The sequence below is a fragment of the Lontra canadensis genome, unplaced genomic scaffold (genome assembly GCF_010015895.1).
Source record: "Lontra canadensis isolate GAN:19392208 unplaced genomic scaffold, GSC_riverotter_1.0 scaffold23, whole genome shotgun sequence".
Classification (NCBI taxonomy): Eukaryota; Metazoa; Chordata; class Mammalia; order Carnivora; family Mustelidae; genus Lontra; species Lontra canadensis.
The window spans coordinates 9334416-9359108 of record NW_022631017.1 but is presented as its reverse complement, the minus strand read 5'-3'; the positions used below and the strand labels follow the sequence as shown (position 1 = coordinate 9359108).

The 24693-nt window shown below is 53.3% G+C and overlaps 1 protein-coding gene across 3 annotated transcripts in view; it reads right to left on the bottom strand.

Moving 5' to 3' along the window:
* Positions 1 to 12161: 12161 nt before the first annotated feature.
* KCNK5 (potassium two pore domain channel subfamily K member 5) overlaps positions 12162 to 24693 on the bottom strand; it is a 36516-nt gene continuing 23984 nt past the window's right edge. For all 3 annotated transcript variants that reach the window (XM_032862294.1, XM_032862297.1, XM_032862295.1), the window contains exons 2-5: positions 17450 to 17561; positions 15885 to 16051; positions 15393 to 15561; positions 12162 to 13338 (exon numbers count right to left, since the gene is read on the bottom strand). In XM_032862294.1, coding sequence (XP_032718185.1) covers positions 12473 to 13338; positions 15393 to 15561; positions 15885 to 16051; positions 17450 to 17561 — 1314 coding nt within the window. In that variant the 3' untranslated portion in view covers positions 12162 to 12472. The remainder of the gene's footprint in view (positions 13339 to 15392; positions 15562 to 15884; positions 16052 to 17449; positions 17562 to 24693) is intronic.

Sequence of the window (24693 nt, the reverse complement as noted above, 5' to 3'; positions counted from 1 at the left end):
GCTGGAAAAGGGTGGGCAGTTAGCCTGACAGAAGCTGCAGCTTCACTGCTTGGAGTGGGCGGGGTGGGAGTGGGGATGGAAGAACGGGCAGGGGAGCAGGCTGCTGGGGGTGCACCAGGGGGGCTCAGTCCATTAAGTGTCTGCCTTTGACGCAGGTCACAATCCCAGGGTCCTGGGATTGAGCCCCATGTGGGGCTCCTTGCTCAATGGGGAGCCTGCTTCTACCTTTCCCTCTTCCTGCTGCTCCCCCTGCTTGTGTGCACGCTCTCTCTCCCTCAATCTCTCTCTCTGTGTGCCAAATAAATGAATAAAATCTTAAAAAAAAAAAAACAAAACAGCAGCAGCAGCAGACTGCTTGGAGCTGCGAGTGCCTTGAACGGCTCAGCATGGGGCAACACGAGATCTCTCTGAAAGGAGGTGCAGTGGGGGCTGAGGAGACTAGTTGGAAGTGGGCAAAGGAGAGAGAGCCCCAGGCCGCCTCTCGCATCTTGCGTAGCTGGACACTGATTTCCCCACCTTAGCAGAGAATGGGCTTGCTGATCGTCAGAGACGTTTACACAGCTGAGGAAAGACTTAAGCGCCACTACCCTGAACACAAAGAGTAAGCTCCCTGAAGCCCTCCCCGACTCCACATCAGAATTGGAAACACGTGTTCATGTGCTGGCACATTCTGGGGAATCTCTTGAGGAAAATTGGCCTGAGAGAAAAAGCCTACAGAGGCTGACATTTAGGTGGTTCTCAATGAGAGGGTCAGTTTGCCACCAAGTCCCTGAGGCACAAGCCCTGGTCCTACAATCAGAGACAGTCTTAAAGATGAACAGACAACCGTGGGTCGCTGGGAAATGGAAAAGAGGCATTCTATGAAGAAAAAAACCAAAATAAGCAAGTAAGGAAAAAAAAAAACATAACTCAGAGATGATGCAGAAGCCAGAATCTTTTTTTGGCTATTTGAGACAAAAATATTGTTTCTTTGAGATAATATTCTCAGATAATAAAAATGCTGTCACCTTTGAAACAAGAATAGGATGCAATAAAAAAGGAGCATTCAGAGAATAAAAAATAGCTCTTGAAAATTAAAAATATGATAGCAACATATTTGCATCCTTGCCAAAAATACTTAAACTGATTCTCACCATGATCTTACTTACCCCACAATATAGGGGTTGGAGGGATGAATTAAATGGCATGGTGAGGAAATAATCAGACAAATCCAGAATGTAGGACATTCTGTAAGACAACTTGCCTAGACTCTTAAAATGTCAATGTTGTCAGAGAAATAGAAAGAGAAACTATTGTGGATTTTAAAAAGACTAAGGAGACTCAACAGCCAAATAAAATAGATAGGATCTCCATTCAAATAGACCAGCTATAAAAGAAAACGTGGACACAATTGGGGAAATTGGGATCTGGACAAAATATTGAAGATATTATGGGATTATTATGAAATTTGTTAGGGGTAATAATAGTGGTGTGATTGTGTAGCAGAACATTTTTAATTTTAGGATCTGCAGGCTAAAATACTTAAAAATCAAGTGTGGGGGCACCTGGATGGCTCAGTTGGTTGAGCATCCTGCTCTTGGTTTCAGCTCAGGTTGTGATCTTGAGGTGGTGGGATGGACCCCATGTCGGGCTTTGTGCTTAGTGGGGAGTCTGCTTGAGATTCTCTCCCTCTCCCTCTGTCCCTCTTTCCTCCCATTCTCCACTCATTCCCTCTCTCTCAAATAAATAAATCTTTAAAAATTTTTAAAAAATAAAGTATAATATGACCTTCAAATTCCTTTCAAATGGCTCTACCAAAATAGATAGTTCATAGATAGATATATAATAACAAGCTTCAATCTTGTCCTGTGCTAGTATAATAACTAGTACAATAACTAGTCACATGTGGTTACTAAGCACTTGCCATCATCTATCTGAATTGTGATATGCTGTGATCATAAAGTACACACTGGATTTCAAAGACATAGTACAAATAAAAGGAGTGTAAATTTACCTTGATTGTTTTAATAATTATTTATTAAAATATATTTTGAAGTAAAATATTAATTTCACCTGTTTCTTTTTACCTTTTTAGTGTGGCTACTAGAAGTTTTTTTTTTAAGATTTTATTTATTTGAGAGAGAGAGAGCATGTGTGAGAGAGATCATGAGCAGGAGAGAGGGGTAGAGGGAGAAGGAGACTCCCCACTGAGCAGGGAGCTTGATGCAGGACTCAATCCGAGGACCCTGGATTCATGACCTGAACTGAAGGCAGACGCTTAACTGACTGAGCCACCCAGGTGCCCTCTACTAGAAGGTTTAAAGTTATCTATGTGGATCACACTATATTTCTATTAAACAGCACTAACCTAAATGTCAGGAAAAGAATGTTAACTCGGTTATTTTTTTTTAAACTTTTCTGCACATCTGTGATTGTCTTAATAAAAAGTTATAAAAAGAAAACAAATAATAAAGTAGAGGGCTTTCTTTTTAATCACTAAGAGTATTGACAATAAAGTTTGGAAAATCCTCTTGAAAGTAGAATAAGGGGACACCTGGGTGGCTTACTGCCTTTGGCTCAGGTCATGATCCCAGGGTCCTGGGATCAAGTCCCACATTGGGCTCCTTGCTCAGCTGGGGGTCTGCTTCTTCCACTGCCTGCCACTCCCCTTGCTTGTACCCTCTCTCTCTCTCTCTCTTTCTCTCTGACAAATAAATAAATAAATAAATAAAATATTTTTTAAAAAAGAAAGTAGGATAAGAAGACACAAAGTAACGATTAGAAAATTAGAGAACCAACTCCAGAGTCCTAACTGAAAATATGTAGAACATAATAAGCACAGAAAGGAGCTGAACAGCATGAGCTTCTAGATTGAAGGGAAGCCTGAGGGCTAAGTGAACTCCAGAATATACAGACAAGTGCTCCAGTAGCTAAAGAGACCATAAAATATTTCCAGGGTGAAAAGACAACAACACAGGTCACATACAAAGGCCCAGGAATTAGAATTTCACGGAACTTTTCTGCAACCACAGAAAACAAGGAAGCTAGAAAACAAGAAGGAAAAACTCTTGAAATTCTGAAGGAAACAATTTCCAACCTAGGGTTAGATACCCAGCCCAGCTATCAATCAAGCTAAAGGTAGAATAAAGATCTTTTTAGACATACAAGATCTCAAACATTGTACTTCCCTCACACCATTTCTCAGAAAGCTGAAGGAAGTGCTCCATCAGACAAGGAAGTAAACAAAGAAAGATGGAAGACAGTGGATACAGAAAACAGGGACTCCAGTGCAGGAAGGAGGCAAAGGGAATCCGCAGTGAGTAGTGAAAGGACAATTAAGGATGTTAGCTCTGTAGCAGGCCTAGAGAGCTCCCAGGGGCAGAAAGATGTTTGGTTCAGAAAGAAATTTACCAAGAAATAAACAAATGGGTCTGATGGATAATCCTGGGAGGAGTTTTACAATTGTACAGGGGGCTTGGAAATTAGTGACAGAAACATACAAAATTAAACAAAACACATGGAAAACAAAATGAGTGCAAGAAAGTGTAACCAAGTACACGAGGTAGAATTTACATAGTCATAATAACGTGAACATATAAATTGAAATCCAACTATAATAGAAGGGCTTGGGTGTTGGAAGCCATATGGAGTTAATCCCCGTCTTTTCTGGTAGGGAGATGGGGCACAAAAATAGCTACACGTTATTTGAACAAGTGGAAGAAAAATAAGAAATGGTTGAAAGGACTAGAAGAAGTTACCTCTGGGGACTGGGGATGGGGAAGGGTGAGGCAGGCAATGCCTGTTTTTCCGTTACCGTCTGTGTAGTATTTTTTTTTTAACTTTTTGGAAGTATTTTTATATATATAACTTTGCTAAAAATAAAAATTGAATGAAAAGATAAAAAGAAAACTCAGGCCATCCAGGGCAGGGCAAGTGAATGCCCAGAACTGAAGGTCATTCCAGGTGTCACTGCCTGGCAGCTGCCTACGTCAGCAACTCCGGACATGGCCAGAGGAGCTCTTTTGGAGAAACATTACCCTGCCCACCCCCATGACTCATAGGCTCCCATTGTTTCCACCCCCCTGCCATTCTCCCACCATGGCGATGTGTGCGCTGATGTGGGGAGCAGAGACAGAAGAAATTTTCTTGTGCTCTTTGTTTAACTGCGTGCCCCACTCCCATCCCCAGGGGTACAGGCTTCCTTGCCAGGGACCAGGTGTTAAGCAGGGGGGTACTGGGTGCCAAGAAGGAGAAAAAACAATCTTAAAATACCCCTAGGCCTTCCCATTGTGGAAACTCAGAATCATGTGTTTGAGCAGGATCTATGAGTTCAACTGCCAGCATCTCCAAGGAGTGGACACCGACCCTTCGCCTAACTACGCTGAATGACAGGGACCTCAGTGTCTCAGAGGGACAATGTGGATTTTGGGGGCAAAGGGAGGGGTGCATAGGGGGTCTTCAGTGCTTATAGGCTTTTGTAGGGGCTGTTCAAGTCCCATTATATTAATCAAGGCCCACTGGTTATAAAAGGTGAGGTTCCACAGAAAGATTCAGCTCTCAGGGAAACCCAGCCTGTCCAGTTCCTTGTCTTTGCCTGTCTTACTATGTGTCTGTTCTATCCTTCTGCTTCTGTCTGCATACCTTCTTCCTCTGACTCACACATGACTGCAGAGGTCTGCCACCACTCCCAAGCCTCCATGACCTCACGGCTCTGCTCGCCCCCGCTCACTGTCTCAGTCTCTCAACATCCTTGCTTCGAATGCCTAGCTAGGTCATCCCACCGGTGCATCTCGGTTCCAGTTTTCCTCTCCCAGTCCAATCAGCGTTGCTAAGGGGGAACACATGGTTCGGAGCTACAAGCAATTGTCTGAAAGGTCCCAGGGGAAGCAAGGGACTCTTCATGAGCTCTGATCTCCCTGAAGCCCAGACATGCTTGCTCCTTTCCAAGGTGGGCAAAACCTCACTGTTTCTCCCAGCCCCCTTCCCCCCAGCAGTTCACATGGCCAGTCCAGAAGGGGCTCAGTGCAAAGATGTGCTGGACACGTGGCACATCTGGCCATGTAGAACATCTGGCTCTATGAGGAGGGGAGAGCCCTAATTTGCAGTGCCTGCCCATTTGCATGGTGTCACTGCTCCCACTAGGGCCGATTTTCAGCTACCAACACGATGTCCCAAAACGTGAAGTTGAGAGAAGCACCATAGTTCCCATTATATAACAGTCCTTCCATTTACCTCCAGTAGATGCAAATATCCTCAGAAGCATGGGTAACGGTGGCATGTGATGAGGAAATGAGGAGCTCTGCCAATTTATCACATCGGTTCTTACTATGACTTGTGTGTTTGTATAATTTAACTTCTAGTACAGCCAGCTCGTGAGATGTCTGAAACTGGAGCCACTGGGTCCCCTGAGCCAGTTTGAACAAGGCTCCTGAGCACTGAGTCGGAAACTTTCCCCTGGTGGGAATCTGAGCGGACAGAAAGACAGAGAGGGGGCCCCAACTGCCTGGCAGGTCATTATCTGTTCCTCATTTTCCTTCCTCCTTCGTCACTAACATTAGCTGTTCCAGGTAACCTAAGAGGGACAACAAATAGAGATGATTTGAATTGAATGGAGTGTGATGTCAACACCCCAAACAGAGCGGCTGAGCTGCAGGTGAAGGAATCAAAGAATGACAAGGAAGTTTCACATCACTGGAGGTAAACACGGATTTCAACGCAGAATGAAAACACCGGCAGGGATGGATTGCTGGGGGCTCCCAGACACACCAAGGGACCTGCCCTCTAACATCTCCGGCCAGGTGTTCCCAGAACCTGGGTATTTCCAAGGTTTTACCCCAGACCTCCTGATTCATAATCTCCCGAGACAGAGCCCAGAAACCCCCTGCTGATTTTGGGGGGCAGTCGCTACAAGGGCTGGGATCTATGGACCGGGTCGCTTCCTGGGTCTTGTGGAGGACGATTGGCTGGGAATTGTGGCCAGCACACCTTCCCTGGGAACCTCTCCCTTGAGCAGGGGAGCCTGCTCTGGCAGCCTGGTGTGGTAGTTGGTAGCCCAGGCTGGGACTTCTTAGTTTAGAACTGAGGCTAAGCGTCTAGCTGTGTGACTTGGAACAAGTTACATAACTGCTCTGAGCCTCAGCCTCCAAATGCAGCTAATGTTGGGATTAAAGGAGACCATGGACCTAAAGTGTCCCCGTCAGTGCCTGTGTGTGGTAAGGATCCCACAATGGCAGATGTGGCTATGTGGGTCATGGCAGCAGCCCCCAGGCCTCTCAGGACTGTTTAAACCTAGCAGAGAGGGCATCAACGTATTTAGAGACCCCCCAATAGAAGTGGCTTTGATATCTTGCAAGTAAAAACTTTGGTCTTACTTAGGTAAGGACTTAGGGAATGTGCGTGTGTTTGGTCTCAGCTGGGACGCTGCTTCAGCTTTGGATTCAGGGAGGCAGATGTTATTTGCATCGGATGTCCCAGTCCCTCCTCCCGCTCAGGGTGGCAGCCCCGCTGTAGTGGACAGCCCCACACGTGCTGCCCAAGAGCTTCCCCAGTGTGCCTCAGTGCCACTCTGCTTTTCCACCTCAGAGCTCTCTCTAAAGCTGGCAGAAAATCACTCAGCTCAGAGCAAGTCTACCCTGTGTCCTCATTATTTCTTGCCGTGTCACAAACCACCCCAAATCTCAGAGGCTCGAAACAACGCCTATCATTTATCTGCTCGTGGTTGGCTGGGCTCTCTTCCACATGGCCTGGGATGTCCAAGGATGTGCCTTGGCTGGGCAGATTCTCTGTCCCCGTGCCTTCCCGACGTGGCCAGTTTGGCTCTCCGCAGCACGGGGCTCAGGGTACTTGGGTTCCTTACATTTCAGCTTGTTTCCCCAAGAGCTCAAAGGTGGGGGCCGCCAGCCCCCTTAATAGGTAGGTTCAAAAAGCACAGAAGGTCATTTCTAGTGTTCTATTGATCAAAACAGTTGGGCCACATGCTGAGGGAAGAGACTCCACGTCTTGCTGGGGGAGTAGCGAGGTCACTTTGCCAACAAGTATGTTGGAGGGGAGACATTGTCGTGGCCGTCTTCGGATAGTGCCGCCTGCCACATCCAGCCTGCATGGGAGGAAGGTGGGGACTAATGCCCCTGGGGGCATCCTCAACAATGAGGGTGGCATTTGGTGGGTAAATGCAGGGCTCTTGTCCTCCAGAGGGACAGTTCTGAGGTGCACTGGACAGGCTTTTCAGGAGATTCCAGCAGGACTGAGCCCCAGATTCCCACAGTGAAACCACTTCAGCCTCTCCACAATGCCCCCTTTATTTCCTTTTGCTCTTTCCCCATCTTTGTCCCCCCTCCCTCTCTCTACTTCCTCCAACCATCTCCCAGTTGTGCTCTTAGGCCTTGTTCTCCTGGAAAAACAAACCAAGACACTCAGTTTTCCTCACTTGAAAAAGCCGTTTAAATTGGGCTGTAAAATTTTGCACCTGCCTCCAGGGGCTGTTGAATGATCCCACAAGAACGGACGTGAACAAGCTTTGTAAACTGGGTGGCCAGCCACAGAGGTGAGGGGTCACTGCGAGTGGAGGTATTACTCCCTAGGGAAGGCAGGGAGTTGGGGGCTGCTGGTGTGGGAGGTCCAGTCCCCCAGGTCATCTGTGAATGGTGACTGGGGCTGCTGGGGGGGTGATGAGCGGTGAGGGCAGAGAGGTGAGGGGAGCTATGAGGGGAGGGGTGTGGACAAATAAGGTGTGCTGTGTCCCCGTCCTGGCTGCCAGACGGAGGTGACTTGGCACAGTTACGTGACTCAGCAGGCCACCACCGCCTGGGACAAGGTCCCTCAAGATCGTGTACCCAGCTTTGCTGAGACTCGCCCTTGTGGGATAAGATCTGCCTCCTGATTTGGCTTCTGCCCCAGGAAGAAAGACGGAGTTACCACTGGGAGGGTCCAGGACTCTGGCTCATTCACCTCCACTCAGGAAACCCTGAAACACTGAGCCCTTCTCTGCGGGCCCTGCGGGAAGTATCCGAAAGTGAACAAGCCACTCTCCACGCTCTCAGGGCTCCCAGGCAGGAACTAGATGTGGGACACCAGGCAACAAGCACCTTGAACCGCACTGAAGCAGCTGCTTGCTGAACTCCTCCCAGAGAAACTGGCGTCCACCATTAATCCTACGAGGCTTTAGGATGCCACAGGGAGAGAGGAAGGGCATAGCCCGGAAACTGCATGGGGGCAAAGTTGCGGGCGGCCTGGCTCATTGCAGAAACTTTTCTGTGGCTGGAGCCCAGAAGGAGGTGGGGGTGGGGATGGCCATTAGAGGATGCTGGAGAGAGGGGGTGTTCGGAAGAGCAATGGGAGCCCAGAAGTTCAAAGAAGGACAAAAAGGGGGATAGGTTTGAGTTCTGATTCTCCCTGCTGGGTGCAGTGATGGCCAGGTGGGAGAGGGTCTGTGTTAGGGCCAGCTAAGGGTCCTCACTCACTCATTCAACAAACATCTCTAGAGCCCCTTTCAGGTGCCAAGCTCTGATGCCGCTGGTGCGCAGCTCCATGTGAGGGGCTGTGGGGGCTTGGATGGAAAGAAGGGGCAGGCGAATTTAGGAGTTCTCGCTGTATTACACAAACACATCCTGGAGGTTCTCACGCTGGCTTCCTGAACCAGGTGTGTATGAATTTGGAAATTGGGGACCTGTTGCTTCAGGGGTGACAAGCTGTTATTTTGGGGCTGAGCTCAAACCTCAGGGGTGACACAGAAGGGCAGCCAGTCCTGGAGACCCCACCCAGCCCAGCCCAGCCCCCTTCCCCTCCCTCCTTCCCCTACTCTGCCCCAGGCTCAGGAAAGCATTCTCACCAGGGGGCCTGGGAAAAGCTTGACCCACCTCTGTAGTCAGGAGTCAAAACTCTCATCCAGCGAGGAGCTAAAGGACTCCTCCAGGATGACACCTGAGGTTGGAGGAAACCACCCTTAAAAGGATTTTACCCCACCCTGGAAGGAGCCCTCCACCCTTTCCCACATGATAGATGACCAAAACCTGATTGGGGGACAGGCACAGGGAGGGTTCATCAGAGAAAAACAGCCTGCCAGCAAACCCATCAAAACCTCTAGACACAGAAACTCCGTGACAGCTCCCTTGGGTCCCCTCCCTCCTCGGGAGATGTGCGATCACTTTGCTATCCCCCCATACACCTTGCTTCGCTACCCAGGCCTCCTTCTGGTCTACCTCTTCATTCTTATGTAGCAGCATGACCAATGACTGCGGGCACTTAGAGGAGAGGAAATCCTGTAACAGGGTGTCACTGACGTGAGTTATGAATCCAGTGTCAACAAGAGGGTTCCCGTCGGGGTCTTCTCCCCAGACTCCCAACCACCTCGCCTACCTTCCATGCCTGGCAGCTCACGACCGACTGTGACCGTGACTTGAGGTCTCACCACACCTCCACTCACCACGTGGCATGCCCCCTCTGCTTCAATCCCTCAACAACTTGGGGCCTCCTGGGCCCCACCTTTTACTAGGAAATCTCCTGACTCATCTTAGCCATGGTTGCCCCAGACCACACCTCCACCCCAATCTGGCATTTGTGCTTCTGTCTGTGGGACGCTGTGCCTGGTAAAGACAGGCTCTCTGAGCCTTCATCTCCTTAGCTGACAATGGGGCCCAGTGACCTGTGGCGTGGGGACGCTCCAAGGCGTATTTGTCAAAGGGCTTGGTGAAGCGGTCAAGCGCAAAATAAGGGTAGCGCTTAGTTACCTTGAGGTTGAAAGGTGCTAAAGCAAAACCAGAGAATCTTGGACCTGTTGTGGGGGGAGGTTGTGGGGGTGAGGGGGAAGGAAGGCGAGGGAGGGAGGGAGGTGGAGAGTTGTTCTGGTAGAGGTAGGGATGATATCAAGTAGCTCTAAAAAGGTTGGTATGTTAAACACATAGGACCCTTTGTAAACATCCATGCCTTCGTGAAAATTGTGACTCACTCCTGAAACCACAGAACTTTACATTTTTCCCCAACAGACTCCATCTTTTAACTAACGTCCTGTCTGGTGCTGTTTAGGCGGCTCTGGAACCATAGAAGAGACCAGTCTCAAACCCTTTAAATGGACACAGACAGGCTCAGCCTGGTCAGTTCTCCTTTCACATTCTTTCTGGTCCCCAGGGCCCATCCCCCCAACTCAAGCCTGGTCCTGTTATTCTCTGGCCCAGATTCCAAGGCAGGAGCCCTTCCAGGGGACATCAGTGGCCACAAGCACAGGCTCGCTCCCTCCTCCCATGCTGGTGGCTGCAACAGATGCAGGAGCATGGCTGTGTGGGTTTGAATTCAGGCTCACTGTCTACTGAGATCTTGCCCCAGTCACCTCTCCATGCCTTTTCCCCTGGCCTGTAAAATGGGCACGTACACCCACTGCATGGTAAGATCTTTTGCAAGATCAGAGTTAATTTGTGGAGCATGAGCATGAAGCAAACTGTGGACAGTTTACAAGATCCCCATCACTGCCCCAGAGCTCTCCCCTGGCTCCTGACTCCTTCCCAGTTCTAGGATCCTTTCTGCAAGGCTCTTCCCCATCCACCTTCAGACCTGTTAAATGCCACCTCCTCCAAGAAGCCCTCCTTAACCACCTCATCTTAACTAGCTGCCTCCTTCCCATACCTCAACTCTTTTTTTCCCCTTTCCCTTCTGGACCACCCCAATCCTCACCAGGACCCGCACACCGTCATCCGTTCTTCTCACCCCCAAGCCTCCCAGACTGCCCGCACAGAGCACACACATGCCAGGCTGCCCTGTCCATCTTCAAGGCTTTATTGTAAAAATGTTAAAATAAATTACATTTAACATCATTGCTAGTATGTACATACAGTGTGTGAGTCCAGGATGGCCAGCGACACGCCAGCAAGGTCGGGCAAGGAAACTGGGATGAACTCATTAGAACATTCACAGAGAAACCGAAGGCCGCTCTGCCCAGCCAGCACAGCCCTGTGTCACAGGATGAACGCAGGTGGGGTCACACACGCCCATCACCGTCTTCACATGTCGGGGGGAGGGGGTCTGGCCCCACAGTATGTGGGAGGGGGCTGAGAGGCGGAGAGTTTGGGTCAAGGGTGATCCCTCGCCTCCTGGCCAGCGTCAGTCACCCGTGAGGGATGCCTCCCCGCTACCACCACCACTCTGCGTGGGGGCTCTCGACAGCGTGGTGCCAGCTGAGCCCACCAAGAAAGGCCCAGCTGAGCTGCGGGTAGGAGGGCAAACAGGTGGCATCCCAATCCTTGGGAGCCTGCACCGCCCCCTCCCACCCCCGGGCTCTGAAGCCAACAATGGAAGATCAAAACAGCAGTTTATTCAAAACAAAACAAAACCATACAAGGCAGAGAGGGCTGGCCCCTGGGTGTGCCTGGCAGAGGACCTCTGCTGCCCCACACCAGAAGCAGTCTGTGTGCAGCTTCACATTATCTTCTGCTCCCCGCGTCCCCAGTCTTTTCTTAAACACACAAACGCATGTGCACACACGAATGACAGACCGTGGCTGCAGGTGGGGAGCGGATTCACATCTTTGGTCCCTCCCGTGTGTAAGCCAAGAGGGACTTGGCCTCCCCCACCATGGGGGCCAGGAGGGCCAGGGAGCCATGAGGTCCTTGTTCTGGGCACAGGGGAGGCTGGGGATGGAAGGAGCCAGAGCCAAACCCAGCCCTGCAGCCCCCCAGCCACCGCTACCCTCTCTTCCCACAGCATTCCCAGGGAGAGGGAAGGCCTGCATCTGTCACCTCTCAGCCAAAGAGTGAGTCAGGGAACTGGGCTCCGGGTGGCTTGGTCTGGGCAAAACCAGGACTCGGACCCTGGGCCAACTCAGAGCTTGCTGGGGGTCCTGTGCATTCGGAGTGTTTCAGCATCTGCCTGGGGTCTTCCCCTCCCTTCCCCTGGGCGCCTCTTCCCTACTGAGCTTGCAGTAGGGCCTGGTGGGCACACGGGGTGGGGTTGGGGGATGCTTATACGGGCATCCCATGCAGCGCCCTGCTATCTGCTGAGGAGCTGGAACGCTCCCCACACCACTGCTGCTGTACCTCCTGCAAAGGCAGGACCCAGGGCTCCTAGTGCCCTCCCCCCGCTTCTGAAATACTAGCTACGTGCTGGGCACACAGGAGCTCATTAATACTGGTGAACTCAAATGGCCAGGGCTCCGAGCCTAAGAGAACCGTGTGACACGCTGAACCAAACGTCCGAAGACCCGTGCAGGTGCAGGCTTCCTGAAGAGTCACCTGCCAGCCCACACCCGTCTCTGAACCACCAAATACACCAGCCTCCCACTGCCAGCGTGCCCATTCAGCCAGGGAGCAGGGGCTCTGCCCTGGGCGCACGCCGAGTCTGACCCGCAGCATCTCGCCGGAGGGGATGGAAGGTGAGGAAGGGCCCTGGCCCCCCACTCCCAGTTCCAGGGCTGCCCCCCACCAGGGGCCAGAGGTCCCAGACGTAGTAGGACGCCCCAGGATGAGGGGAACAGAAGCCATCGGAGGTGGGGTGGGGAGCCGGGCCTGCCTCACGTGCCCCTGGGGCAGTCTGACTGACTGTACTCGTTCATAAGCTGTTCGTAAGGCACAGAGAGCTCCGACTCAGTGCTGGTGAAGGTGGACTCATCGGACGATGGGAACTCGCCCAGGTTCAGGGGCACCTCGGCTTCGGTCCCCTCCTGGGGCCTCTCCTCCCCAGCCAGGTTGTCCTCTATGGAGGACTTGGATGTCTCCTCGTCCGAGAGGCCGGCCTCCTCGTTTGCAAAGGTGACGCTGACGTTCTGGAAGATGAGTGGGTGGTAGTCCTGGGCGTCCCACGGCTCACCCTCCTCACTGATGCGGTCCAGCTGGTTAATGAAGACCTCGGAGGTCGGGGAGCCCTCCTTGGGGGGCCCTGCCCCGGCCTCCTCGCTGGGGGGCCGTGACACATGGCCTTTACTCCTTAGCGTCTGAGACACCTCTTCCAAGCTGGGCACCCGGTTCTTGGAGTAAACCACCAGGGGGGACAGGGAAGTGGGGAGGGCTGGAAGCCCACCCCCCTGAGGCCCCAGCCCCGGCGCTGGGACCCTCTCCCCAGCCCCGCTCGTCTTCATTGCCTTCTTCCCGATCTGCTTGATGAGGTCATTGTAGGTCTCCTCCTTCTTGGACAGAAAACCGAAGATGTTGATGTCCTTGGATGCTGTACTCCCAGTCACTTGCAGAGCCTTTCTGGAGTGTGGGGAGCTCTCAAAAGACTCCTTCCGTCGCCGCCGCCGCTTCTTGATGGCCTTGTGGACCTCCACGAACATGCTCACCTTCCAGTTGACAAAAAGGGACAGCCAGGCCAGCCCCAGGTAGATCCAGAGCTCCACAAAGTAGCGGTACAGGGCGTGGTAGTTGGCGCTGGGGTTCACACCTGCAGACGGGACAGGAAGCCCCGAGGGTCAGAAGTGGGTCAGCAGGGACCTGAACACACGTCAAGACCACAGCTGTGTTCTCTGAGAGCAGGCAGTGTCAGAACACAGTGTCAGAAACCAGACTGTTCTACCATCCTGATGATTTGTGTCCCTATCTTAGTCTCCAACCTGCCTGAGCCTCCATGTCCTCAACTGTCAGAAGTCAAGAGAGTGGTTCTCCAGGATAAGGTAGGCTCCAGGTCCCAGGTGAGGGGGAACCGGTTAATGTAGCCACCATACGTGTCAGGAAATAGTTCATGAATGTTTGCCTTTCGATTATCCACTGTACCACCTCTAGGTGTTTTGTGCACTTTTGGGGACGTATATGTTATAGTTCAGTTAAAACCAGGATGGAAACTAAGTGAGCACGTGGCCAGCATATTCACAGCGGGGGATGGACTCCCTGGTTTAACATGAATGGGGCTGGTGGGTGGACCAAGAGGGCTGTGTGCACCCGTCTCAGCACAAACTGTTCTGGAAAGACATGATTCTCCTTCAGTGGGGTCACTTCCTGTCTCTGCCTTCTTCAGACTGGCCCTTCCTGTGCTCTAGAGGGCTCTGCCACCCCACATCCTCCTCCTCTGAGCCCAGGCTCCTGACACCTGCTCCAGGGCGTCCTCCGGGGTCAGCCTGTACAGCTCTGACTGATCTCCTACACTCCGGCATTATGAGGTTTCCAGCTTAACTTCATGTTTCTGGAACCACTGACCTGCATTAGTATATGCAGTATATGACCTGCCCCCGCCACCTTCCAACTGGGAGCAGTCTGTAAAAGGGATGAGGGGAAGGGGGCTTCCTGCAGAGTGGGGCTCCCGCAGGGCAGGGACTATACAACTCTCATCAAATTAGAGGTCACTGAGGACAGGGGCTGTATTTGCCCCTGGAGACAAGCGGTGTCTCTGAGGGACGTTCTGGGCTCTTGGTCACAAGTAGGCTGAGATGACAAGGAGGGCGCAGGCTAACACAGCTGGGTCTTATCCTCAGCACTCATTTGATCTTTGACCACCCTGTTAGGTAGGTGCTGTTCTTTTTAAACCAATCTTAAAGATAAGGAAACTGAAGAAAGGGCCTAAGGTTTTGCTGGAGCTGAGAAAGTATGGGTAAATACACTTCCCTAGGACAAAGGCTTCTCCCTGCCCACTCGGGGTCTCTTAGACAATGGCGGGGCTGTGCTTCCGTCTAAATTTATCTCCCAAGACAGCAGGCCCTGAGCTGCTGAGCTCAGGAGAGAGTCTGGGCCTCTTTCCTGTCCCCCCTCACCGCCACCACCCAACCATCTCTCCCAGCGTTTGGAGTCTCCCCTTACAATGAGGCAGAGGGGTAGTGACCTGCTCCTGCTCCCTAGGAAGGGGGAGGGCGGAGACTAGAGGCCCCTGGAGCAAAGGCTGGGGTCGGCTGAGCAGGGCAGCAGGCATTGAGGGAACAAACACGGGGTCAGTGCAGCCAAACAGGGGTCGAGAAGATGAAGGGCCAAAACGCAGTGCTGGCCAGAGGCACACGTCTTAGAGGCTGTGGCCAAAGAATTTTATCACCTGCCTGGATTAAGTAGGGGAGGAGTGGGAGGGACTGTCCCGGCCCCAGAGGGTGGGGCAGTTTAGGAGAAGGCCTCTCTTGTTTCTAAACTGCCTGTGGCAAGAGCAAAGTTTCGGGCCTGTCGGCCAAGCCTCTACACCAGCTCCCTCCGCTCCTGTGATGGGAAACAAGGCAGGCAGCTCTGGGACAGGAAGGGGACACCCCCGGCTTGGCTCCGGGGCTTTGTGGGTAACAGGCTCCAACTTGCAGAGGGGGAAGAACCTACCTCCTGCCCCGAGTGAACCTAGGCCTAAGAGCAGGGGAAACAGAGGGAGAGGAAGCAGGAAAAGCTATGGCCCAAGAAAGAAAGGAAAACAGAAGAGGACCCCTTTTGGGATAGGGGTTGCTGCCCAGGACGCTGAGCACCTGCTGGGGCCCCAAAAATGGTCCCCTGAATTGCACATGGAAGAAGCAGAGGTCTGGGGGGAAGGGCAGGACTCACCTGCCACAAAGTCACCGAAGCCGATGGTAGAGATGGTGATGAAGGAGTAGTAGAGGCCCTCGATGTAGTCCCACTCCTCCGTCACCATGAACACGAAGGGCGGGATCACCAGGTGGACCAGGACGCCCCATACAATGAAGATGGCTGTGCACGTGATCTGTGCCTGTCGCTGATGGGGTGGGGGCGGGGGGTGGGGGTAGGGAGACCGAGTCAGACCCATGGCAGAGACTGGGGGAAATCAGCAAGGGCACCCAGAAGGCCGGCGAGGCAGCCAGGCAGGAGGCCAGCTGGTACCATGCCTGGGAGGAGGCTTGGCACCCAGGAAAGGGCGAGGAGCACAGTTCCCAGCCTCAACCAGGGGCTGGGGGTCCCCAAAACTGCCCTCTTGTCTCCTGCTCTAGCACCTCTGTCCATTCTTAGATCTTTCCCCTCCTCCCACCCCCTGCCAGGGTCCCCCCGGTGCTGCGTAGCACCCAAGGTTTGGGGACATACCAGGCTCACGCCTCTCTTCGTGAGGAACTGGCCCAGCCTCTTGGCACGTCCCCCGAAGAATTTTCCCAGGGCACTGATCCACGTCAGGCAGAGTGGCACTCCAAAGAGACCATAGAAGACACAGAAGAGGCGCCCGGCAGGGGTCTTGGGGGCCACATTGCCATAGCCTGAGGAAGAAAAAGAGAGTGAGGCATGGAGAGCTGCAGCGGGGATGACAGACCCAGACTCAGCACGGCCCTGGGCTCGGCTACACGGCCAAACCTATACCCACATCCACACAGCCCCATCCTTAAATTTAAGATCACTTGATACTGATCTAATATCAGTCCTTCAGAAATGAAATTTTACTTTATTACACAATGGTCATGATTGTTTATAAAGCAAGTAGGGTGGCATGGGCCATGTCTCCTCCATCAGACTGGGAGCTCCCTGCTGGACAAAGACTTCATCATCAGCAAGCCTTCCACTAGTCCATATAGCACCACGGTGCAAATTATAAACAGCCTTCTCTGGGGAGACACCACGGGAGGTGGTCTCTAAAGACAGCCATTCTTTTTTTTTTTTTTTTTAAGATTTTATTTATTTATTTGATAGACAAAGATCACAAGCAGGCAGAGAAGCAGGCAGAGAGAGGAGGAAGCAGGCTCCCGCTGAGCAGAGAGCCTGATGCAGAGCTTGATGCCAGAACCCTGGGATCATGACCTGAGCCGAAGGCAGAGGCTTTAACCCACTGAGCTACCCAGGCGCCCCTATAGACAGCCATTCTTAATCCCTTCCCCTCCTGTGCAAGCATGCCGCTGCTCGCATCAGGCTGGTGTCTAATCCCCAACCTTGGAAGCTGGGCTTCAGGGACCGGCTTGGCCAGCGGATGCAGCACAAGTAGTACCAGATAGGCTAAGCCTGAGAAGCCCTGTTGCTTCTCCCCCAGCTGGCTGGAAGTGCTCACTTAGGGGATTCTCCCCCTTGGAATCCAGTTGCCGCGCTGCGAGCTACCCGAGTCATGGCGTTTTCACCCCCAGCCATGTTCTCAGCCGACAGCCACAGTTCACTATCCAATGTGTGATGGCAGAGGCCGTCCTAGATGCCTAGCCAGTAGTGCTTTTGGCTGACTCCAGCCTCAGACACAGGACTGCCACCGCCATTACTGATCTCCAGCAAGAACCAACCGGCTGAACCCAGTCAACCCTCAGAATAGCAAAAGGTAATAGTAAGTTGTGTTTTAAGCCACTGAGTTTTGGGGTGGTTGGTCATGCAGCCATAGATAACCAGAAGAGACACCCAGCCTGGTGAGCAAGCATGGGCTGGGTTGGTGCAGAGCACAACCTGTTCAACATCCTGCATGGCTCGGGCTATCAGGCTTAGTCGTTTCTGCTCCAAGAGCCCAGGTGAGGACTCCTAGAGAAATCTCCCAAGCATAGCCAATCACCAAGGACTTACTAAATCCCCAGGAAAATGCTCAAAGAATGCAATGCAACAGAAGGGCATGGGACCAGAGCTGGATTCTTATAAAGTTCCACGGATGGGGGACATGGACGTGGGTATCTTGAAGGTCCCAAAAGACTTACCAATGGTAGTGATGACTGTGGCTGCAAAAATCATTGCGTTGGGCCAGTTCCAGTTGTTGAAGGTCTGATTCCCTGTAATGGCCACACCCTGTCCTGCAGCATCAGATACTACCTAGAACGAGACACAAAGTGATGAAGATGATTTCTTTGAAGTGACAGCAGCGGGTGCAACTCCATATGAACATTCTTTTTTTTTTTTTTTTAAGATTTTATTTATTTATTTGACAGAGAGAGATCACAAGCAGGCAGAGAGAGAGGAGGAAGCAGGCTCCCTGCTGAGCAGAGAGCCCGATGCGGGGCTCAATCCCAGGACTCTGAGATCATGACCTGAGCTGAAGGCAGTGGCTTAACCCACTGAGCCACCCAGGCACCCCTCCATATGAGCATTCTTATTGAATCATCACAATAACAAGGTAGGAGTTACTGTCTCCAATTTATATATGATGAAATAGTTTATAGAGGATCAGAGAGGTTAAGTGATTTGCCTAGGGCCACAGAGCGTGTAAGAATGCAAACTCAGGCACTCTGTCTCTGAAGTCCGTTCTCTTACTGACCCAGTACTTCTGGAACTTACTAGCATGTACCAGCATCACCTGGTGAGCTTGTTAAATAGACTGTGGGGCCCACCTCCAGAGTTTAATTCAGCAGGTCTGGGAAGGGGCCAGAGAATCTGCATGTTTAAGAAGTTTCCCGGTGATGCTGCTGCTACTGGGCCAGAGCCCCACACTGTGTTAGACTATTCTGACTCAAGGAAGGCATATGTGATTCAGAAACACAGGACACCTATGCCCTACCCAGTCCTCCACAGAGGAGTCTCCTACTGCGGGACAGACCTGGGAGGGACCCGCATCCACTCCTCGTCCCAGCTCAGCACCTCCTGGATCTGTTGTCTGAAGGGGTACACATCGCATCCGCTGGCTTCCTTCTCCCCATACTTGGGACTCTATCCTCCTCCCCTACAAGCCCCCCTTCCGTCTCTTCTCTGGGTCCATCTCTCTGCACTGGGCCAGGCAACTTCAACGTCTAGGCCAGGACAAATCACCAGAGATGTGTACATTTCAGGGTGACTCAAAATCAAGTGATCAGTCCCCACGGGGCTCCCAGCAACTGTGGGCAGCAGGTGACACAGGCCACCTGAGGAGGACACTGGTAGCCCTAGAAGAAGACTGATCTATTCCAGGAACTTAAATAGTTGCCAAACCTGCTTCAACCTGTTGAGAACTGGTTCTACCCTCCACATCCTTCACCCCAACCTGCAGATGGCGGGGCATGGACCCCAGCAGAAGGCGCACAAGCAGGGTCCAGGGTTTAAGGGAGTTCCAGGGTGGCCCTGAGGAGGGGGACCCCAATCCAGAGACCAGGAAACTCAGCCGAATTCTCTGTACAACTAGAGCCTGGGTCTGAGGGAAGACAGAAGGGCAAGGGATGGAAGCCAGAGGGAGACGGAGAGCCCACAGTTCTAACCCTCTGTGGCCTGAATGAAGTCTGGTGGGAAACAAGGGAGGGGCTAGGCTGGTTCTGAAGGAACCAGCAGTTTGCAGCTGCGACAGCAGGCCCCGTGTTAATGGCTCTGCAGACTCCATAAAGAATTTTCCATGATGACATGCTCATCTGACAGGCCATCAAACCACACCACCCGCTGCCCTGCCTCCTCACCGCCTTTCCAGAACATCTCTCTGCAGGTCAGGAGGGGCGGAGGGCTGCCCTCCCCTCAGAGAGCTGGCCGTCTAGCTGGCTGGGCCACTTCCATGAGAGAGCACCAGCACATCTAGATCCCAAGGGGCCTCCTGGTCCATCGGAAAGGTTTTCCAAAAGATTAAACCCATGTCCGAAGCAGGAGAAGGAGGAGTGGGGTCCTGTGTCTTAGCATTAAACAGGCAGCGGCTCCCTCTGGCCCTTTGTCCTCTAGGAGGCCTGTTATGCAGAGAGAGGGTAGAAGGCAAAGCCGGGAAGCTCAGCCGGATGGACGAAGAGACATTGAAGAGGAAGCCGCCCCACTAAGCAGAGGGCAATGCATTTAGGGCACCAAGGCTGGTCATCCCCATGGAGTCTCAGGAACATGAGTGCTGTCCCTCTTCCCACACAGACGAGAGGGGTGGATTCCAGAAACTCAAACCAAAGTCCTCACCGATGTCTAAATGGGAACATGAGAATGTTTGGCGCATTCGGAGGAGGAACTGGCGGGCACTAGGAGCGAGCACAGGTCTCTCAAGAACCAGTCATGCTCAACTAAGTGCATATCCCGCTCCACAGGGGCTGCGAGCCCTTGAAGTTGGGTGGAATGCGGTAAATCTCGATTTCAGCAACAGATGGGCTGGCAGAGATTTCATGTGGACAAGACAGAGAAATGCAGGGCGGAGCTGGGATTAATTTGGGCCCCTTTACAGGCAGATAAACAACCAAGAAGTATTGATCGTTATCAATCTGACCGGAGGTCTCCGCCATCACGCGAAAGGCCTGGCCCCTTCTGTATTTTAGTCAACGACACAGCAAAGACGTACGGAGAGGGCTGCCCGGTCCCATCGGCAGAGGAGGCAAAGCGGTGGGCAAGGCCGGGATGGGGAGAGGGCCATGCTCATCTCATCATTGCCGGGCAAGGGCAGTGTGAACTCAAAATCCCTTCCCCGGGGGGAAGACGGACCCACACTAATGAGACAGGATTATCTTTGACTATTTTCATGTCATCCACTTTGGGTTCCGAAAGGACCAGACCAGGATCGAGGGGAGAAGGCCTTGGGTTTCAGGAGACCACAAACTAGCAAACACTAGGAAAGTCAATAAAATTGCCGGCAGTGTCAACACCTCACGTCTTCAGGGCTGGGCCACACTCGGGGAGCTCTGCCTCACCCTGGGTGTCGGACCTCCCACCGTCTGCTAACCGAGAGGGAACCGGGGTGGCATTCTGGATAAGGAGCTACCTGAGAACCCAGGGCTCCTGGCAGCACATCACTCCCGGGAACAGAACGTGTTTACAGCAAGGCCAACCAGGGCACCACAGGGCTGCTGAAGGGGTGACAGGAACCCTGGGGAGCCCAGCTGGGGGACAGCGCCCTCCGGGAGTGTCAGCAGGTGCTGAGTGGGGAGCGGTGGCTGTGTGAGACGCTGCCGCAGGTCCCAGGGAGGTACTGTGAGGAGGCGAAATCCCTGTCCTCCCACCTGTCTATGCCAGGTCATGGGGCGTGAAGCCCCACGACACAGAGGGACAGCCCAACCCATGCTGCTCAAAGGCCGTCCATGACTTGGGAATCAGTAAGTGCTCAGGAGACACCGGACAGAAGAGGGGCAAAACAGGGTAACCCAAGATGGCACTACGGTTGGGAGTTCTGAGGCAGACAGGCTGGGTTTCCTGCCTTTCCCCCACCAATGCTATGCCCTTTGGGGCACAGCCTGCCACCTCAGCCTCCGGCCCTGGGTTCTCAGGGGGCCACGGTCCCAGGCACTCTCCCCACGACCCCCGTTATCTCTCCATGGTCATCTAGAGAGGGGCACCCGGATGGGTCCCTGTGTCTGCAGGGCTAGAAGCACCACCAGCCCTTAGAACAGTCCCACTGGTCAGGTCACAAAACAGGCTGAGAGAGGTTAAGTGGCAGAACTGGGCTAGTTTCTGGGCTATCTGGCTGTCGGCCAGTGGGGCTCCCCCCACCTCCCTTCACGGCTCTAACTGCCTCCTGGGCACACCAGCACCACCCTGCTGTTGCCTCCTCTCTGCCCATGGGCACCAAGCAGCTGGCCTAGGAATCAGCTTGGCTCCATCCCAGTGCTGGGTGTGAAGTAGGATTTCTGTGCTGCTGAATGGCGGACACCCCTTGCTGGGCGTATATACACACATCACCTATCCTGCCAGGTGTCATTCGATAGGGGAGGAAAGGGAGGCCTGGGGGATGGGGGTGGAAGTCCCAATGTGGACTTGGGGGCCTGTTCCCTGTTCCCACTGTGTGTGGCTGCAGCTCTGGCAGGGACAACTCAATGGTTAGGCTCACGGTCACAGAGGATACAAAGGGGAGGCCTCCCAGAACAAAGGGCCTGGCCCAGGACTGAGGTCATTCGTAGGTTACAGAGAGTGGCATGGGGGAGCCAGGCCGACACCCCGTTAGACACGGCGTCCTGTCCCCAGGGTTAGGGAAATAGCTCTCGCAGGAGGAGGTGGCCCCTGTTCACTCACAGGGTTCTTTAACTTGGCTCCCAGATTCACACAAGACAATATTTTCATTTTCCACAGAACCGAGGAGAGTGATGGGAGAAGGGGATACTGCACACAGCCTGGGCTCAGCTCTTGTTTGGGGAAGGAACAGAGCTCCTGCCTGAGTCGCCCTCCTGACCAAGTAGCTGTGATTTATTGAGGGCTTTCTATGCACCAAGTGTTGTGCTAACACTTTACTGCCTTTAGCTCATTTAATGAGGACAGAATCCTGCTGGGAAGATACCGCAATTTTTTCCATTTTGCAAATGAAAATTTAAGGCTTGGAGAGGTTAAGTAAGTAGCCTAAGGTCAGAGTGCTCCAAGCGAAGCCTGGAGAGCCCTGACTAGACACGGTTATCCTGCCCCCCCTCTCCTGCCCACAAAGGCTGCAGGAAGGAGGCCAGTGCATACTTCCACCCCTTCGCACCAGCTGAAAAAACAGTGCCCTAAAACCAGTCCATCCACTCTGACCCGAGCTCAGCATTTCCAGCCAGGCCTCCAGGGAGGCCGCATGCCCTTGCCTTGGCTTCAGGCAACCAGCTGCCCTGACCCCACCCTCTGTCCGCGGAATACGGGTTCCCGGACATCTCCGCATGCCCAGGGGATCCAGGGTTTCCCGGGCAGAGGCAGCTACCAGGCCTCCCGTTCCTGGAGAGTGGATCGTCCCGGGGCTTGGGACACGAGGCCCACCTTCAGCCCTGGGGTGGTGGGGCTGAGGTGGGGCCTCTCCTCTCATCTACCCTGGGTGGGCAGTGACGGGGCACTGCAGTCCAGGGGACAGGTGGGCTGGCGAAGGCAGCTAGGAGGCACCCAGTACGCCCCCTGGCCTCCAGCTCCCAGGGAGACATGAGGTCTGGACCACAGAGCACTTTCCTGCTATGCGGATGCAGCTGTAAGCAGCCTCCTGCATACTGGCCGCCTGGACACACAGGCTGTGGGGGGCCCTTACCTACCCTGGCTGCATTTCACCCTGAGTTTGTTCCATCTAAATCACTTGGTACCTCTGGCCTGGAAGGTGAAATAAGGCCACTGGCCACATACTGACAAGGGGCTTGGCAAGAGAGAACAGGACTTTTATCATTCTTCTGGCCTGGTCCTCCCAGCTCCCCCTTTTGAGGGGGGAAGGGCAACCGCTGATCAATCCTTGCATCATAGATGAGCAGAGTTGATATCTGAATAGTCTCTAATTTTGAGCACGGAAGCGAGAGATACCAACCAAGCACCTCAAATCACTTAGTTCGCTGAATCTTTATAACCCTAAAACGTGGGGGCCGTCAGCCGGACGAGGACAGCAAGGCACAGAGGCTAATGAAGGAGTGTGCCCAAGGTCACACGGCGAGTCAGTGGTGGAGCTGGGGAGGAAACTGGGGAGCTCTGGCTCTCAGCCCCCACTCCCAACCCCCCCCCCCACCTATAGGCAAAGGGGAGGATGGATGCTGGGGTGGGTGCTTCTTAGCTACAAGGAGTGGAGCCAGGCCTCTGGAGAACACAACTTTCCAAGCAACGGCGAGAGAACCGTCTGTAGAAACGCAGGCTCCCCAAGAACATAAGTGAAACGAGGACAGGCCTTTTCAATCTGCTTGCTTTTCTGCGGCTGTATTCCCAGCATCTAGAATACCGCCTGGCACATAGTAGGTGCTCAACAAGTACTTGAGCGTGGGTGAGGAAATTAACTGAAATGATTGTACATTCTCTGGTCTAGACTGATGTGTCCTTCCTTCAGTGCTTTCCCAGCATCGTTCTGCAGTTGGGTTTTAACTAAATTCACTAGTGCCGAGGTGAAGCAGGAGAGTGGGAAGCAGAGGCAGACCCCAGCAAGGGTGGGGGCTGGTGGGGTTGAGGGTGGGAGCCACAGAAACCACCTGCATCGAAGGGGAATTGAGGGTAGGGGAGGGGAGCAGTTGCTAGACTTTGAGAGGGGGCAGAGGGCTGGGGAAGGGGGTGGGCTGAAGGAGGAAGATGAAAGCCCCCTCAGCCAAGGCCAAGATGATAGATTGGCAGTGGGGCTGGGAGAGTCCCTGGGGAGACTTGAAGGACTTTTCTGCAGGAAGAGGAAGCAGTCCCCTGCGCAAACTGTCCTGAAGGCAGCGGGTGAGCAGAGAGCAGGAAAAGGAATCTAAGTCACCCCAGGTAGCAACACTTTAGTAAGAAGCCCGGCACCTTCCTCGGGGAATGCTTACACCCCTAAGCCCTGCATCTAGGGAGACGGACGGCTCTCGGGCCCTCTCCAGGGCACTGACCTGGCGGTGAGTCTAGGGAGGCTCCCAATGGCTCATACTAAGTCTCTGGGTAAATAATGTAACCTATCAGCCTCAGTTTCTCCGTCTGCCAAGAATAACACCTACCCTGAGCATACGAAAAGTATGCAGGACATGCAGGCAGGCCGTCATCGTCCGCACTGAATAAATGGATCCACAGTCAGTGCCAGGACTCGCTCCGTGTGTCTGTCAGGAAACCAGACCCTGCACGGATTTGAGGCCGGGGCAGAAGGACCACGTGTCCCCAAGGCTACATCAAAGGGCGTGGGGTTAACTTCCCTGCACCTGGAGGGCAGGCCTTGCTGTGAACAGGGCACTGTCCCCAAGTTTTCTCACACTTGCCACCTTTTCCCACCCCTTTCTGTTCAAAGACTGAAAGCTACCCTTCCTGAGTCTGATCAGTCTGCTCCTTAAGGGCACAGGATGGCTTCTCCCACATCCATGGGGACCAAAACAACTCAAGATGGGGTCAGGGGGTTGGCTGGAGTTGAAGGGGCTGGGGGCACAGGTGTGTTAAAGCTCTCCCTGGAGGAATCAGAGGCACGCCCCAAGATGTCCTGTTTCATCCCTTGGAAGGCCCATCTCTCCTGGTCTCTGCCCACCTGGAGGCTCCCAGGCACCCTGGCCGGTTTCCCGAACAGCCAAGCAGGGCAGGCAGGCTGGGAAGGAAACAATGCCACACACTATGTCCCGACACTGTGCCTGCCAGGAGGGGCTGAGCCTGTCTGAACCCCAGTCCCAGCTTGCCGCCCCGCTGCCCCCACCTATCCCCCCCCCCGCAACCCGCACTCTCCCCGCACGTCCGT